A 17,980-nucleotide genomic window follows, 5' to 3' on the forward strand; every position below is an offset into this window, starting at 1 on the left:
GGAATCAGCACAGAAGTGGAGGTATTTCAAGCAGTTCTATAGAATAAGGCAAGACCTCTCCAGAAAAGTCAGGACATCCCAGGTGATTCCCATGAGAAACTGAGGCAGATGTATAAAATGTCTGAAGAACAAGTCAGACTCTACAAAGAACATTTTAGTTTCATGTTCAACTGTCTCATAATGATGAAATAGCTGCAGCTCTCGGGTCCTCCCCCCTTTAGGAAGTTTGGAAAGAAAAATTGAAAAAATAATCACGACAATGGGTGGAAGCATGGAGACTGGTCTTGGATCTGGATGTTACTAAGTTTCTGCTGATTTTTATTATTATGAACCACAGAATCGTAGGGCTGGAAGGGACCTCAGGATGTCACCTAGGTCAGCTCCCTGCTTCAAGCAGGATCAACCTCCACTAAGTTATCCCAGCCAGGACCTTGTCTAGCCAGGACTTTAAAAACCTCGAGGGATGGAGAATCCACCACCTCTCTAGGCAACGCATTCCAATGCTTCACCATCCTCTTGGTGAATCGCTTGCTAATGTTAAGAAGTTGTTAGTTGTAAGGGGTTATTATGAGTTATTAGCTTTGTTTTGAGCAATCTATGAAAAGATTTATCAGATTGTGTAATTTGGACAAATGCAGAGAGCTTTTCCAAGAGCTGGGAGGCTGACCCAGCAGCTAGGAGGAAGGCTGGCCACCAAACACCTGCTGCTGACCACACAACACCATCTCAGACTATATCTATATCTATCTGTATCAGGGTTCTTCTATTGCTATTTTAAATGTTTTTTTGAGCCTCAAAAACATTTTGGATGAAGTCCCCATTGATTTATTTCTTGAATCCACCTGGCGATGGGAAAAAGTAAGGTACCATAATTTTGTGTTAAGAAAACCCAAGTTAACATACCCAGTGTGTGAGCAGCACAGGATGAATTTAAATCTAAGGTAAGGCTGTAGTGATTTGTTGAGTTTAACAGTACAAGTTGAACTTCTCTAATCTGGAACTCTCACATCCTAGCAAACTCTATAGTCTGGCATGGTTTTAGTTAGTTGAATGACTGCTTACCAAAGCAGTGGCCAAGTTTCCCATGGTTCCATAAAGTTTGTTTGCAGCCACCAGTTCTGGCCTTGGAACTCAAAGTAGTACATGGCCTCCACAGGTGACCTCTTGAGTGGTGTGCTGGGGGATGGCAGGCAGGGAGCCTGCCTGAGGTTCCTGCTGAGTCACAGTATGGTGACAGACTGCAGGCAGGGCCCAATTTTGTCCACCTCTGTATGGGTGCCTAAGTAAATTAAGCTACTCTTGCTCTTAAATTTTTACTGTCTTCACATTAATGCTAACAACTGCCTCTGTTCTCAGTGGTTGTTGGAAATAGGAATTTAACTGCAAAAGAGAATATAGTTAATTATCAGGACTGGGAATAATATGTTAGTTCTTTGAACATGTATAATGTCTAGAAAAATAGATAACACTGGCAGTGGTGGTAGCACCCATATTGTGAGCTAAATGCTTCAAAAACATTGAATTAATTTCTTGAAAATACAGAATAGTATGTTGTACCTATATATCCAAAGTATCATGATCTTTTGGGATCCTATCAAGAATAGGATCTAGAAGAAATAGAATAATTAGAATAATAGAACTGGATGGAGCTTTGCACTCATGGCAGGACCAAGCACCTGACAGGTGTTTGTCTAACCTGTTCTTAAAAATATCCATTAATACAGATCGCACAAACTCCCCAGGCAATTGATCTCCATGCTTAAACACCCTGGAAGTTAGGAAATTCTTCCCAATGTTCAGTGTAAACCTTCCTTGCTGTAATTCGAGCCGATGGCTTCTTGTCCTATCATCAGAATTCAAGGAGAATAATTTTTCTCACTCCTCCTTGAAAACAGCATTTCAGGTACTTGAAAGCTTATTGTCTTGGTCCATTTCAGTCTTCTCTTTTCCAGACTAAACAAACCCGGTTCTTTCAATTGTCCCTTATAGGTCATGTTTTCGAGATGTTTAATAACTTTTGTTGTTCTTCTCTTGACCTTCTCCAGTTCGTCCACATCTTTTCTGAAATTTTGTGCCCAGAACTGTACACAGTACTGCAGTTAAGGTCTAATCAGTGCAGAGCAGAGTGCAAGGATTGTCTCATGTTTTGCTTACAGCACACGTGTTAATACACCGCAGAATATTTGCCCTTTTTGCTCAATAGTGTCACACGGCTCATATTTTGTTTGTGGTTTACTATGACCCCTCTGATCCCTTTCTGCAGTACTCCTTAGACCGTCATTTCCCATTTTATATCTGTATAACTGATTTTCCTACCTAAGTGGAGTACTTCGCATTTGTCGTTATTGAATTTCATTCTGTTTGCCTCAGACCTTTTCTCCAGTTTGTCCAGATCATTCTGAATTGTAATTGTCTTGTCCTCCAAACCTCTCCCAGCTTTGTATCCTCTGCAAACTTTATAAAAATACTCTCTATGCTATTATCTAAATCACTGATAAAGATATTGAACAGCATCAGTCCCAAAACTGATCCCTGAAGAGCTCAACTTGTTATGCCCTTTTAGCAGGATTGTGACCCATTGCTAACTGCTCTCGGGGAATGGTTATCGAATCAGTTACACATTGACCTTATGGTAGCCCTACCTAGATTGTCTATCCCTAGTTTATTAATGAGAAGGTCATTTAAGACTGTATCACAGGGGTGGGGAACCCATGGTCCACATTGTCTGGATCTGGACCCCAAAGCTTGGTTCCCCTCTATAGAATCTGGTGTGTGACAAGCTGGAGGGTGTGGAGCCCTGAGCCTTGTGGGACAGATGAGGCAAGCCATGGTTCAGATCCAGACTGCAGGCTCTCCCAGGGTCTGGGGGACAGGAAGTGGCTCTGGTCTCCACTGGCAGTCATTGCTGTTCTCCCAGCTGGTGGGGGAGGAGATAAGGAGCAGCAGCCTTGGCAGAACTGCCTGGAAGCTTCCTACCACAGCTCTGATTGGCCAGAATTCTGGCCTATAAAAGCAACAAAGGACGGTGCCTGGGGGTGGGGTGCAGAGCCATATGCATCGGGGGGGGAGGGGAGTACTGCAAAGGTAAGCTCACCCCTGTTGCCCAGACCTCATGCCCCCAGACAGCTCCTTTGCCCCCTCCCATCCAGACCCCCACCCCCTTCCTGCCTCTTCCCTTCCAGACCCTCACCCCTACCCTGAGCCCTCCCTTCCAGACACCTCATCCTCCCTGTGACATCTCCCACGCAGACCCCACACCCGCTCCTGCCCAGAGTTGCCACCCGACTCTGCTTCTTCCCCCTCTCTTCCAGACCCCTGACCCCCATTCTGATCCCTCTCTTCCACACCCCAAACCCTCCTGCATCCATTCCCTCACCTAGACCTACACCTCCCAGCCTGCTACTGAAACTCCCGCCCCCCCAGACCTTCATTCCTCTCCTATAACCCCATCCCGCTCAGATTCTCCAATTCCAAGCCTGCTCCTTGCACTCTCCCTCCCACCCAGAGCCCATACCCCTGGCCCCGTTACAGGAGACCATGCGGGGACCATGTCATTAAGGTGGGTTTTTTTTCTCACTTCTGTGTTCCTTGACCCGAAAAAGGTTCCATAGCCCTGTGGTATCAAAAGTCTAGCTAAGTACATGATGTCATGTCAAAATGCTACGTAAGATAGACTATAGAAGAAAAGGAAATGTATCCAAGGCAGACCCAGTTTCTTATGGCTAAATAAGGTAGAGTTTAGCAGCATACATGCTAGCAAATAAACTGTGTTTGGGTCTGCTGTCTGAAGAACAAATTATGAAGCCAATCAAAACTACAAGAAAGGAATACGTAGTTTGATTTATAGTGAATGTTATGTACTGTTGTATGTTCAGGGCTTTATATTCAAAAGGAACCAGTAAACACCAGGGATATCTTTTATTATTATCTTTATCTTTTATTGATACCTAAAGTAGTACAGGCAAGTAAATGCAGAGTTATGTAAGTCTATTTCAATACAGATGATAAGTGACAATGATAATATAGCAATGCCCACACACTGGACAATACACAAAGTACTCTATTTTAGCAATATGAATATACATGAACCTTTTTATGAATCATACACAGTTGTGCTGTTAGCAAACTTACAATTGTCAGACGGAAGGTCTCTTTCCTTTCCCTGGCACAGAGGTGTCCATGGTGTATTTGCCTGTAAGAACAGGTTACAGCTTTTGATTACAGTGAATGAGGTAATGGAGTTACCTTATTCAGTCCCTTCCAACTGATTATTTATTTTCACCTATATTTATACTCGGTTGCTCTAATAACATCTACCAATCAACTACTGATTATGTGAGTTATCTGTTCTGGTACAACTTATCAATCAGAATGTTGAAGGACTGTTATACTTAATTGATAGTTCTCTGGCTGTATCTGAAGGTTTCTGCTTATCCAAAAATGAAATGTACTTGGAACAGTTAACCTGGCCCCAGCAAGTCCCATTGTTCTGTCAGGAGGATAAATGATGGTACCAGAGAGCCTTTTTCTGCTTAACAAAATTGAATGTGCTCGCACTGGGCAACTCCCTTAGGGAAAATGGATGATGGCACAGAATATTCCTGCCTCTGATAGTTTTTTCCCCTAGCTTTCCTTTCTGGCCTCACCTGTGTGCTGAGCACCAAACTTCAAAACAGGCCAGAGTTTAGTTCGGTCACAGATCTTTACACTGAACATATGACAGACATTATTATTGTGGTCATGGTGGGGTTGCCTCAGCAATCCACCTGAGTCTTTAACTGCAAGGTCAGACTGTCCCTACGCAGCAGGCAGCCAGGATGGCTGTCGGGTGCCCCCTGAGTCTGCCCTGTGGAGGTGACACAACTCAGCGCTCAGCTTTTACTGTACTTTACCACTGACCAGGCTGATATAGCCAGACGGCTAAGGTGCTTTGTTTTGTGTTCAGCTGAGTTACAGTAACTGGAAGGAGTCAGGCTGAAAGCTTAAATGGTTGCTATTTATTAAAAAGCAGAAACAAGAATCTTAATGGTTACAAGGTTATTTCTCTATCTTCTTAACTACTAGTAGGATGATACATATGACATGTCAATTAGATTACTAGTGAAAAGTTACCCATTTGAGGACCAGACACCTCAGCCTAAACAGCTCTTACTATTAAATGTGCACAAAAGTACATTACAGGTATAATTCTCACCCCTGCGTCCTTCGACTCCTGGTGTAGCCAACATCATTCACTGAATCCCTCGGGAAGAACAGTATGAGGAGGGCGTCCCCTGGGTCCTTGGGAGGCAAAGACCTTACCCAACTGGCCCGTATAGGTAATTGGAGCTCAGTTAGAGTGGTCTGCCGGGCCCTTCTTTATACCCCTTGGGTCACGTACACTCTTCCTTATCTAAAGGTACCAATTGTACTGGTTCGTCTTTGTGATGCCAGTTCTTACAAGGGAGTTGCAGCTTAATTTACATTTGTAAGATAGAGACAACTAAATCATTAAGACAGGACATTCTTTTTGTATGGGCGGGAGATTCCTCTTCTGGTACGACGTGTGGGCGTATCAATTATCAATACCAGCCAAGGGCAGTTTAAGGCCCTGTGGTCATTGGCTGGCCTGTTAGCCCTCTTATCTGTATTCTTCTGTCCAGGGTCATGATGAGGCAGCACATCTGTGTTTTGAAGCATCAAAGACAGTGCTTGAGATAAGTGCATCTGTGCTTTCAGACATTCTGAGACTGTGCTGTTTCCTTTATCCTTTGTGCTCTGAGGCACCTAAGAGGGGCAAGATGGAGTAGAGCAGGGGGATTCTGTCTGGCTACAGGAACCTCCCATTCTGTTGCATCACGCTATAATCACCATTACTAAATGTTCTCTTTAAAAAACTATTAATTTTGTTACTAAATTAGAACCTTATTCCTAATATTAGCAACAGTTTGAAACACGCCAAAGAGTCCTGACACATCACCACACTTAATCTTAAATTAAGCATTTTACAAGTTTGGTAAATTTTAAAACCATTTTGTGGTTTTTCTGCCGATGTCTGTCTAGTTCAGTTTGATAAAGCTTTTCATGCAACTGCAGCAAAATTCTCATAGTCACACTATCTTTTGATTGTTCTCTTAATTGTTCTTCTGTACTTTATTTGCTACCCTTATATGACTCTAGTAAGGTAAGTTAGAAAGCTAGTCATAGTCTTTATTTACTTACATTGCTCATAATTAAATGTCAGCATAAATTTCAAGTGACAGGGTGATTGTTGGCCTTGTGGCAGTGTCAGTGTCACTCATGGGCCCCAGACTTTTGCTCAGTCCACAGTTCTGCAGTATGGGGCCTGCTCACCCTTGCCAGGGCTCGGTCTTTGGTCCATTGTCCCAAAGGACAGCAGGTAGGAGCTTCCTGACCAGGCCCTCTTATCCTTCAGTTTAGCCCTGGGTTTTACCAGGGGCAGGGAGTTCCTCACCACCTCAGTCATCTCTGGTACTCTTGGTGTTCTCCTTGGTCACTCTCTAAGTCTCCTTGGCCTCTCTAATCTCCTCACTTCTCTCCAACCTCCTCTTCCATGCTCTCCCCCCTTTCTGCTAGAGGAAGGCTTTTTAAAAGGCCCATGGCAGCCTCAAGTGGGGACAACTAGCCCTTAATTCGTGTATAGTAGCCTCTTCCCTACTGCTTCCATTCTCCCTGTGATGATACTTCCTGGTCCTGGACTTGCACTACTTGGTACAGTAAGTTACCCTTGATCATGTAGTACAGTCTAGAACCCTTAGTCCTTCCCTCCACTGGAACCCCGTTTACCTCAACTAACTGCTTGCATATGTTCTGGTACATCGGGTCATTGATCTGGTCCTGATCAAAATTCTGAAGTGATGTGCAAGCTCGGGTGTCCGTCCGCCCGCCTGGTTCAAGGAGGCCCTGCTGAGCTGGGCCTGGCCTGGCCTTGGGCTCTTGTGTCGCTCCCCCACACTCCCGTCATCCAGTTCAGCCTTCCTCCCAACCCCCCACAGCCTGCAGAGCTCCTCCCCTCCCCAGCAGCCTGAAGGTCAGGGGGCCACTTCCCCAAGCAAAATCACCCCGATCCAGGAGCTGCCACTGTAATACTGTGGCTTTCCCGCTCCACGGCTGCGGACTTGTGTTGGGTGGGGGACAACTGGAGCTGTCACTGGCCTGCAAGCCCCAGCCCTCACCCAACATGCATACAGCCCTGGATCCCTCCCTCCTGGGAGGAGCCGCCACCATAGAGTGCAGCCCCAAACCCCTAGGAAGGAGGAGCCAGCAAAGGAGTGTACAGGCAGCCCCAGTAAGCATCCCACCACCTGTCCTGAGACCCCACTCTGAGTCCTGCACTACTCACTTGCCCAAGGCCTTAGCCCCCTGCCTTGAGCTTCGCCACACTTCCAAACCATTTGCTCTAAACTATCCACCCCCAGTCCTTCCTCACCATTGAACTCTCACTCCAGTCCTCATTTTTCGTCATTTTGAAAAAAATACAACCATACAACCATTGAAATAAAACTAGAGTAATCTAGAACAAGAAAATCAGAATGAGTGGCAAATGGCAACTCTAGATTTCTCTTGCTGCAGCTTTCTGTACTGAATACTTAATGTGACAAACTCTAAACTTTGGTTAACTAATTAAACAAGCCATAAGGATTAGTTAAGCTTAAACCCTTTTTTCCCCTCTTAGCAACATCCAACATGGCAAAAAGCTTGGGAATTTAATTGCTCAATTACACTTACATTAAAGGCATAGAGAGAGTCTGGTAGAATGATGCATTGCAAAGTTGATCCACATTTCTCTTCAGGCATATCCACAGCATTTTTTCCCCCCAAAAAGCAGTTTTCCTTATGTTTCACTCTTGCAGCTAAGCCCTGCATAATCTTGCACCACTTACATTGGTATGTTTTCCATTTTTTTCCTAGGGAACCAGTTTCTTCAAATTATTCCCAGATAGGGTCTCTTCCATATCCAAAAGCAATAACGTTTTTCCTATGGCAAAAGCATAGGGAAATATAGGAAACTCTGTGTATGCTGAATGATATCTTCTCTCTTTCTTTCCTGTCCACTCCACTCCGCTGTTCCTTGCTATGCTACCTTTCCTGTATAGTGTGTCTCTGTCTTCAGACAATATTTTAACTAACTCTGCCATGTTTGTCCCAAATCCATCACCACATATGCACAAAACAGAAACAAACCTATTTAGCCTTTGTTTGTGCATATCAGTCTGCAGCAGAGGGAGAAATTAAAAGGCCAGAACTTTCATGAGGCAGGAACTGGTTACTAGGCTGGCTAGAGTAGAGCCATTAATTCCTTTTTGAAAGTGTAGCATGTCTGTCATAAGATTTAACTGTAGTATTTTTCGTGGAGAAATGTAATGTTTTATTGATTAAAAACCCAATTTAATTAAAAAATAATAAAACATTGGATTTTATCCACTCTGCTCTGCTTTCAGAATAAAAGCTTTTAGAAATTCTTACCAAGTGAAGTGACATGATCAGGCTAGAGGGCTACAGGAAAGTGACAGAGGGGAGATATTTCAGCCCTAGATTGAAACGAGCAAGGGCTGATCCAGAACCAGCAGGAACCTGCTGGAACAGGGATGGGCAATTAAAAAAAAAAAAATGTCAGCCTGCCACGTTTACTCGCTGGTGGGCCAGTGCCGCTATATTTACATGCGCCTCTGCAGCTATCAGGTAATCGCAGCTCTACAGCAACCACAGATTGCCATTTCCAACCAATGGGAGCAGCGGAAAGCTGTGAGGACTAGGTCACCCGTTCCTACTATTCCCATTGACTGCAAATGGTGATCTGCAGCCAATAAGAGCTGCAAGTGTCCAGTACCTGGACAGGCACAAGTAAACAAGTACATGGGGGACCTCTAGGGACTAACCCTGGCAGACCAGCTCTGTCCCAGATGCTGGTATTTGCCCATCCCTGTACTGGAAGCTATCAGGCAATCAGACCAATTAAAGCACCTGGGGCCAATGAGGAGGCTTATAGACTCAAGGGAGCCAGGTTAACCAGGACAGCAGAGGGTAGGCCTGGACTCCCTCCATCCTCTATACTTGTGGAGTCCATTACACCTTCTGTTCACTGCAGCATAGTGTGGTGAATGTGGCTTAGTTGAGCCACACATGTGCGGCGCCCTTCCAGCTACTCTGTACCTGCGCCCCACCACATCGTGGGTCAAGCGCATGGCAGCAGTGGCGGAGGTGGCTCCTGTGGCCCTGGGGGCTGCAGCTGAGGCATGGCTTGCGCAGCAGCTCCAGCCACATTGCGGCTGTGGCCCCAGGCAGTTCACACAGACACAGTAGCTCCAGCATGGCTCGTGCCATGTGAGTAATCTGGTGGGGGGGCTAGATGTGGGGTGGTACTACCCATGGTTGAAGCGGGGCATGGCTGCAGGGAGGCAGCCCTGTCAGGCCCTGGCTGCCGGGGGTGGGAGGGAGGCTGTGGCGACTGGGTAAATTTCAATTGGACACCACTGCTATATATAGCATGGAAGAAGGACTGAATTGGTTGGGTGGTTTGTCTTGCCTAAATCACTTGAAGGGGCAGCAGAGACCAGGGAGTTTGGTCTCCTTTCTTTTCCCCATGCTGGCCGATGAGGAGAGTCTGCGCCAAAACAGCAAGCTGGTGTCTAACCTGACGCCTGATGTGAGCCTCTGCAGGGTCTGGGTGGGAGGTCGCTGGTGAGTGGCGAACACTGGACACCATTACTCTAAAATAGAGAGGTGGTAATACATACCTCTTAATTTGTAACATCATGGCCACAGGCCATAATGGTAATGCCTTAAAACTATTTCCTGTTTTGTTCCAACATAACTCGGTTTTTCCAGAGGAACCCAACCCTCTATTTGTTTTCAATGGGGCTTATTCCAAAATTAAGCACCTTCTAAGCATAGTCTTTATTTTTTGATAACTTGGAGTCTGATCTGCATCAGAATGATAGTGGCGGTAGGGAGATGAGGTCTAGTTGTAGAAGTTTTAAGGACACTGTACATTCAGTGTTCTGAAGACTTGTTAGTGAATACAATTTTAAGTTTTTTTTTTTTTAAAAAGAGTTTAAGGACAGCTGTTGTGGCAACTCAGCACACTGCTGCAGTTTTGAATCTGAAACATGTAACATTTTAAGATTTTTTTTTAAATGCTATTGGGTGTGATTTAGTTCTTATTTGTACTGTACTGCTGCTGGATGTATAGCTTGACACAAGTTAAGTATTTTACTGTTTTCTAAATTAATAGCAATCAACTTTTCTAAAAAAATCACATTACAGCATTTTACATCATATAAGAGTATATGTTATGACTGACAAATTAACATGTTTTAGTGATCAGATTTGCACCATTGAAGTAATAATGTGAAGAAATATCAGTGGGAAAATTGATTTAAATCAATAATTTTTTAATTTAATGATTAATTGTTTTAAATCAATTATTTAAATTGCCTTGATTTAAATCAGTCTACCCTGAAACAGAGTAAGCATTTTCAAAATCATAACACATTATATAAGTATGTGGATTTAAATCTGGATTTGAAGTAAAACTACCATTATAAATTAAGTGGCTCATGATAGCAAAGTATATTTTTAAATACAGATGTGACATTCTTTTTTTCCTTTCCAATCATAGGTTTGTGTGGTACGAAAGAGCAAAAAACTTACTGAAGGAAAGTGAATATAAGAAATTATCATTCATAAAATTAAATCCCACCTGTGGTTGCACTTATCTGTGGAATTGAAAGCCTTCATCTACAGGAAAGTCACATTTTTATAAAATTCTGTGTCTTAGGCTCGTGAGGCTCACCCTCCTGGTTGACAGTTTCATTGCTCCTGGGAAATGTATCTGTCCTGGGAAGTCTGTAGTTGTAGAGGGTAAAACAATATTTTAGATAGCTAGGGCCAGTCTCATCAATGTTTTTGAATATCAAGTCAGGGACCCTGAACTGGATTAAAATCTATGGGCAGTCAGTTTAAAGATTGAAGTGTAGGAGCTTGTTCAGAGAAGTCCATGCTACAGTGCATGTGCTGCATGTTTAAGCCTGGAAATTTTGACTCTAGAGATCATTGTGTTCCTGGGTGCATTCACTGGGATGGGATAATATTTCCCAGATGCTTACAGGTGGAAATACAGTTTTTGACAACACAGCTTTTTGGGCATCCATTAGTATTGAAGACTACAAAATAAATCCAGTTTATGGTCGGATTGAAATATCTTGGGGGGCTGGGGGGGGGCAGATGGTCTTCATAATGTAGAAAGTCATGTTCTTCAAAACACTTTCCACTTCCTACTTACTTCACTGAGGACTTACCTGAGTTCAAGTATATCTGCTGCTTTTCATCCAGCTTCTTATTTAACTTAGATGTTAAAATACTGGGGGAGTTTCTTTGTGTCAGATATGGACATCATGGTAGAGATGGCTATCATGCTTACTGCTGGATGTGATACTGTTACTCTTTCCTGCTAGCTTCAGTTTGACGTTGAATAAAGTGAGGTAGAGGATTGATTCTTTTTTTCCCTTATTTTAGGACATGAAAGATGGAGAATTCAAATACAACCATCCCCAAGCCTTTGAGAGCAAGAAAAACAATGACTCCTAGTAGTCGAAAACAAGTAGAAATGCTGAATAAAATAAAGAATATTTCAGGACAAGAAAAGATTATATATGGCTTGCATACTGAAGATCACCATGTTCAGTTAAATACAGTGGAAATAAACTACAGAACTCATGATTCCATAAAAGAAAGCTCACTAACTGAATCAAAAACTGATAAGCCCCCAGAAAAAAGTGAAGTGTTACCTCAGAAATTAACAGCCTCAGTAGAGGGGTTCAGTGTTAACTCAAAAGTAAACGAAGAAGTAAACCAATGTTCTTATGACAAAAATTTTGCTCAAAACTGCCCAGAGGAATCACAGGAGTCTCCCCATGAGAAATCTTGTAACAAAAATTCTGATGCAAAACAGTTTCTAAATGCTGGGTGTTTACAAGATATATTGCATAAATGGTATGAAAAAGAGCTAACTATATCATGCTCCAAACCAGTAGAAGTGCATTTATATTCAAAACCAAATAACCTGCCTGTTCACCAGTTAACAGATAATGCTTGTTTGGAAGATTCAGTTAGCAGTGATCATGGGGATGAAAAAACAACTGACATGAAAATAGCCATAACAAAGGAAAGAAATGATGCAATAGAAGAGGTTATTCCTGCATTTGAAAAGGTAGAAATTATGTCTGATTCAAATGATGTGAAGCATGTGTATAACCTTGCTCATTCAGTTACACCCACACTCTCTGGGACTGATAGAATAGCTGATGGTTTTGACAGTCAAACAGCTAATGGAAATGGCGGTCCGAATACGTCAACAGATATGGAAGCTCCTGTTATGCTGCAGGATGCATCACCTGAATATAATATTGGTAAGCTCTCTCTTCTTCTGATTGATACATTTTGCTATATTCAAGATCATTTCTTGAATTTTAGTTTTGAAATTTGCAGAACTCTTATTGTAAGCAAAAAATTTTAAGTCATTGGTTTGTGTGTATTCAGACACGTGTCTTCTTTTGCCATTCCTGAAACTGTTCAGTCTGTGTAACATGCCAGCCTGCAGTGCTGAAGCAGTTTGGAAGGAGAAAGCACTGTTAGTCCAGATTTAGCATTTCCACATGCCTTGTTTCATGGAAGTATTCATACCTTGTGTTTGAAACAGGAAGGGAGATGTACCAGATTTAGGATATGCAGCAGGAGGAGGAGATTTTTTTCGGGGGAAGGAGGGTGTTGGAAGAGAGAAGAAACCCTGAGACAGATAGTAATGAAAAGAGGAAGGAGGAAATAAATGGAAAAAACTGTGTGTGAAAAATTATGGTTTGAAAATGTGGAACTGAATGGGGATGGAATGAGAGGATATGGAACTGAATAGAGAATAGAAAACAAAGGAAACCGGAAATTGAGAGTCCATTCCGAAGGGGTTATACTAAGTTGAGGTGACGCACTTGGGCTTGCGGGCCACATGTGGTTTGTAAGAGTTAGCCTTAGGGGGTGGCCACATTATTCACCATTTCCCAGCTGATGGGAGCTACAGAAAGGGGTGGCTAAGCCTGCACTGCTGCCTGTAGTTCTCATTGGCTGAGAATGGTGAACCATGGCTCAGTGAGACCTGCAAGGAGGCATGCCTATGGATGCTCAGGTAAGCTGTCTGATGTCCTGCCCATGGCTAACCCTGACAAACCATACCAGCAGTCATGTAACACTTTAAAGGCTAACCAAGTAACTTATTAGGTTATAAGCTTTCGTGGGACAGACCCACTTCTTGAGATCTATAGCATTTACAGTACAGACTTACAGTTATATAGCACAGAGGTACTTCAAAGTGCAGGGGCAACTTCGAAGTCCCTTTACTGAAAAAAGTAAAGGGACTTCGAAGTTGCCCTGGCACTTTGAAGTACTGGTGGGTGAGCCGCGTCTAGACATGTGCCGGTACTTCGAAGTTTAAAACTTCAGAGTTGTCATGGGGAAAATTTGCATATGCATGGCAGCTCTTCATTAGTAAACTCCCAACACCCTAATTACCGTCGTTCCTTTGAAGGAAGGTGGTAGGGTAGACAAGCCCTAAGTGTCTTGCCTGAGATCATTACGAATATCAAAGGAAGGGAAACAGTCCTTGTACTGAAAACAAAAAAGCAGTCCAATAGCACTTTAAAGACTAACAAAATAATTCATTAGGTGATGAGCTTTCCTGGGACAGACCCACTTCTTCAGACCATAGCCATACCAGAACAGACTCAATATTTAAGGCACAGAGAACCAAAAATAGTAATCAAGGTTGACAAATCAGAGAAATTATTATTGAGGTAAGCAAATCAGAGAGCAGAGGGGCAGAAGCAGGCGGGGGGAGTCAAGAATTAGATAAAGCAAAGTATGTAATAGAGCATACATACTCATCACCTAATAAATTATTTTGTTAGTCTTTAAAGTGCTACTGGACTGCTTTTTTGTTTTCATAGTATATAGACTAGCACGGCTATCTCTCTGTTACCAGTCCTTGTAATGCATGAGATAATTGCTATCTCTATTGAGACCACATGTTAATGTATCAAATTGCATATGAACTCCCAGTTCATACATTTCCCTTTTTAATCTCCTGTTAAAGTCTCTGTGCTATAAGATGCATGTTCTCAGGTCTTTAATAGAATGGCCCACTTCTTTGAAATACTCACTGACAGGTTTATGTGTATTAAGATTCCTAAAGTCTGCTCTGTGCTTATTCATTCTTTGGCAAAGTGTTTGTACATTGGACAAACTAGGCATAGTAGATGGGTATTGATGGTACATGATGAAATATGTAACATTGGTTGAGCTACAGGAGAATGAGCCCCTGATCTTGTAATTAACATGGTTGGGTCCAGTCATGGTATCTCCAGAATAAATATGTGGACAAAGTCGGAAACGGGGTTTGTTTCAAGGAAAAAATCCAGGATTAGTATTACTGTGGCATGGCCTGTGATTGCTAATGATAATTTTTAATTAGGTTCAGAGGTTGTCTATAGGGGAGAACAGGCCTCTCACCTAGGGCCTTCTGAAGTGTAGCATCGTGTTCTAGTATAGGTTGTAGGTTTCTGATGATGTGCTGCAGGGTTTTGAGCTGGGGGTTATAGGTAATAAGTGCTGTTCTGTTATTGACCTTCTTGGGCTTATCTTCAAGTAGCTGGTTTCTGCGTATTTGTCTAGTCCTGTCAATTTGTCTTTTTTTACTTCTCCCGGTGGGTAATTTAAGGCTTATGAATGCTTGGTAGAGATTTTGAAGTTTTCAGTCTCTGTCAGTAGGATCAGAGCAGATGCGATTGTATTTGAGGGCTTGACTAGAAATGATGGATCATGTGACATGAGCTGGGTGGAAGCTGGAATCGGTGGGTTTCCAGTAGGGAGTGGCGTCGATGTGGCCATTAGCGATTTGTACTGTTGTGTCCAGGAAATACATTTCTTATGTGGAATGGTCAAGGCTGAGATTCATGTTGGGGGTGCAGGTTGTTAAAATCTCTCTGGAATTCTTCCAGAGTCTCTTTATCATGGGTCCAAATGTGTTAAAGATGTCATCCATGTAGCGTAAGTAAAGGAGGGGTGAGAGCTGAGGAAATGTTGTCCTAATTTAGCAATAAAAACATTAGCATGTTGGGTCGTGTGGGTGGCCATAGCACTGACGCTAATCTGGAGGTATATGTTGTCTCCAAATTGGAAATAATTGTGGGTGAGAACGAAGTTACACAGGTCAGTCACCAGATTTGCCATGATAACATCAGGGATGGTGTTCCTGTTTGCTTGTAGTCCATCTTCATGTGGAATATTGGTGTAGAGAGCCTCTACATTCATGGTGGTAAGGATGTCGTCAGGAAGGTTTCTGATGTTTTGTAATTTCCTCAGGAAGTCAGTGGTATCTTGAAGATAGCTAGGAGTCCTGGTGGCATAGTGTTTGAGGAGGGAATCTACATAGCTGAGGAGTCCAACAGTAACGGTGTCAATACCCAAAATGATAGGGTGTCTGGGGTTTCAAGGTTTATGGATTTTAGGAAGCAAATAGAATGATCTGGGTTAGGGCTCAGATGGCGTCTCTCTGTGAATTTGGTCCGGAATAGAGGCAGAGACTTCCTTAAAGAGATGCTGTAGTTTCTTTTAAAATTCTAAAGTGGGATCAGAGGAAGGAGGTCTGTAAAATACGGTGTTGGAGAGTTGTCTTGCTGCCTCCTGTTCATAGTCTGACATTCTTAATTACAGTAGCACCCCCTTTGTCAGCCGGCTTGATTATAATGTCTGAGTTACTTTTCAGACTCTGGACAGCATAGCGTTTAGCAGAGTTGACGTTGTGTGTCACTTGGTGGTGTTTGCGTATAAGGCCAGTCTATGCACGATTGTGGAAGCAGTGAATATAGAAAGCTAGACTGTAGTCCATGTAGAGTTCTCCTTTTTTTGGTGGTGGTGAGGGGGATCAAGTGAGTCAGGCTGATGTTCATTGGTGTGTTGGAAGTGTTAACTTAGATGGAGATGGTGAAAGGCGTCTTTGAGGTCACCACAAAATTGTATTAAGCATATGGAGGAGTTTGAGCAGAAAGAAACGTCCCAGGATGACACACACACTTCGGCCAGGCTGAGTTTGTAGCTGGAAAGGTTTACAATATTATCCAGTCTGCTGAGATTGTTGCAGTTGTAGTATCCTGAAATATAAAGTAATCTAGATAGTTTATGGTCCTTTCTTTTTTGTAGGGAGTGGAAGTGTGTACAATAGATTTCTTGTCTAGCATTGTTAATGTCCTGCACTGTGGTGTCTTGTGTGGACGCTTGATTGTTGATGAGAGTTTCAAGTTCAGAGAGGTCATTCTTGATCCTCTCTTGCTTGCTGTATGGGATGTGCAGCCAGTACGCTGCAAGTTCCCCACCCCATACTAAGCATTTGTTCTAGGAAGACAAGCTCAAGCACCAATAAGTGGAAGGAAAAACAGTGAAATGCCCTATCGAAGGTGAACACACTTTGATGAGGGGAAAATAAATAAACAAAGGAGAAGATGAGAAAGTACCAAAATGTTACAATTTTGTAAAGTAAATTTTCCAAATGATATGCTCTCAACTGTTAGGTGAGCCTACCAATTCAACTTCATAGGCACCTCTTTTCTTCATTTCTTTTGTTTGTTTCTTTTAAAACTTTACAGGCTGCATATTCCAAATCATGTCCAAACATTTGTATTGGATCATTTCCAATTAATTTATTATTATACATGAATGTGTTTAACAGTCATGTTAGTTTGACAAGATGCTGAATGCATAGACCAGGATAACGTGTGTTAAAGCATTGTCAGCTAATTGTGAGTAAACTCTGATTGTGTTCTTGGTGCCCCATGCAGAAATTCTGAATAAAAAACTGATGAATTCTTAACTTTTTGCTTGGATCTCTGGGGCTCATATGGAATGAGTAACTCAGTTTAAGCCTGATCCTGTGGTGGAATTCCTAGACCTACTTAAATTATTTCACAGCTGTGATGATTACTACTGACTGACTGTTCCCAAAGTTCCCTCAAGCCTATGGCCATCAATATTAGATCCTCTATTGTAGTGTTTCCCAAAGTGTGGTGCATGTACCACTGGTGGTACATGAAAGAATTTCAAGGAGTACACAGCAGAAAACAAATTACTAAAAATCGGGAGATAAGCATTGTGGCAACAGTGGGGGAGAGGGGACGCTGATAAGGCTGACGTCCCAAAATGGGTGCATGGATGTTTTAAGTTTTGGAAACACTGCTCTTTTGTGGTCCATTGAACATTTTTTTGTAATCCTTATTTGTAGACTTTCCAGGTGAAACTAAAATTAATGTCCACAACAGCATTTGTTGGTAACCAGTTAAAGGACACTGTCATTACAAATAACATGGCTTAGTTTTTTAGTCACACAGCAAATTTTCTATCATCGCAGTCTTGTTTGTATATCTGCATCTAACCCACTGCTTTGCCATGTTTTGCGTGGGTGCATTCTGGGAAGACTAGAGCATTTGTCTGATAATATTTCAGCAGTTGTAAGATGGGAGGACACATTCAGAGAGCAGAATTAATAACCTATATGTCAGTACGCTCTATAGCTTACCAAACAAAGAGCTAGGAGGAAGAGGAAACCAATTTAGCTGACCCACAACCATGGCTAAGTTTCCCCCAAGCTGTGTGGCCCCACAGTTTCCTATTAAAACCTATGTAGGAGATATTAAGCCCTTCACAGAGGCTCAAGGCTACAGCCAGGGAGAGATCTCTCTCCCTAGTCTGACTACTGTACTGAGCTGCCTCCTTTTGATCACCAGGAGAGAGCTGCCCAGGTAAGCCCAAGCCCCAACTCCTTGCCCCACTCTGAGCACCTTCCTGCATTCCAAAGCCTTCATCCCTGGCTGCTCCCTCAGCCCAAAGGGTTGTGGCTTTTCCTGTATCTGAGCCCAGGGCCTGTGCCCCGTCCTGCACCCCA

General features: G+C 42.8%; 1 protein-coding gene across 8 annotated transcripts in view; it reads left to right on the forward strand.

Annotated features, from left to right (window-relative positions):
• ATF7IP2 (activating transcription factor 7 interacting protein 2) overlaps nucleotides 1-17,980 on the forward strand; it is a 131,712-nt gene that overhangs the window by 26,928 nt on the left and 86,804 nt on the right. For 6 of the 8 annotated variants that reach the window (XM_075010314.1, XM_075010306.1, XM_075010308.1 and 3 more), the window contains one exon: nucleotides 10,622-12,410. In XM_075010314.1, the coding sequence (XP_074866415.1) occupies nucleotides 11,528-12,410 (883 nt within the window). In that variant the 5' untranslated portion in view covers nucleotides 10,622-11,527. The remainder of the gene's footprint in view (nucleotides 1-10,621; nucleotides 12,411-17,980) is intronic. The other 2 variants (XM_075010312.1, XM_075010311.1) reach the window with 1 other exon arrangement.

Source organism: Carettochelys insculpta, chromosome 16 (genome assembly GCF_033958435.1).
Source record: "Carettochelys insculpta isolate YL-2023 chromosome 16, ASM3395843v1, whole genome shotgun sequence".
NCBI classification, from domain to species: domain Eukaryota; kingdom Metazoa; phylum Chordata; order Testudines; family Carettochelyidae; genus Carettochelys; species Carettochelys insculpta.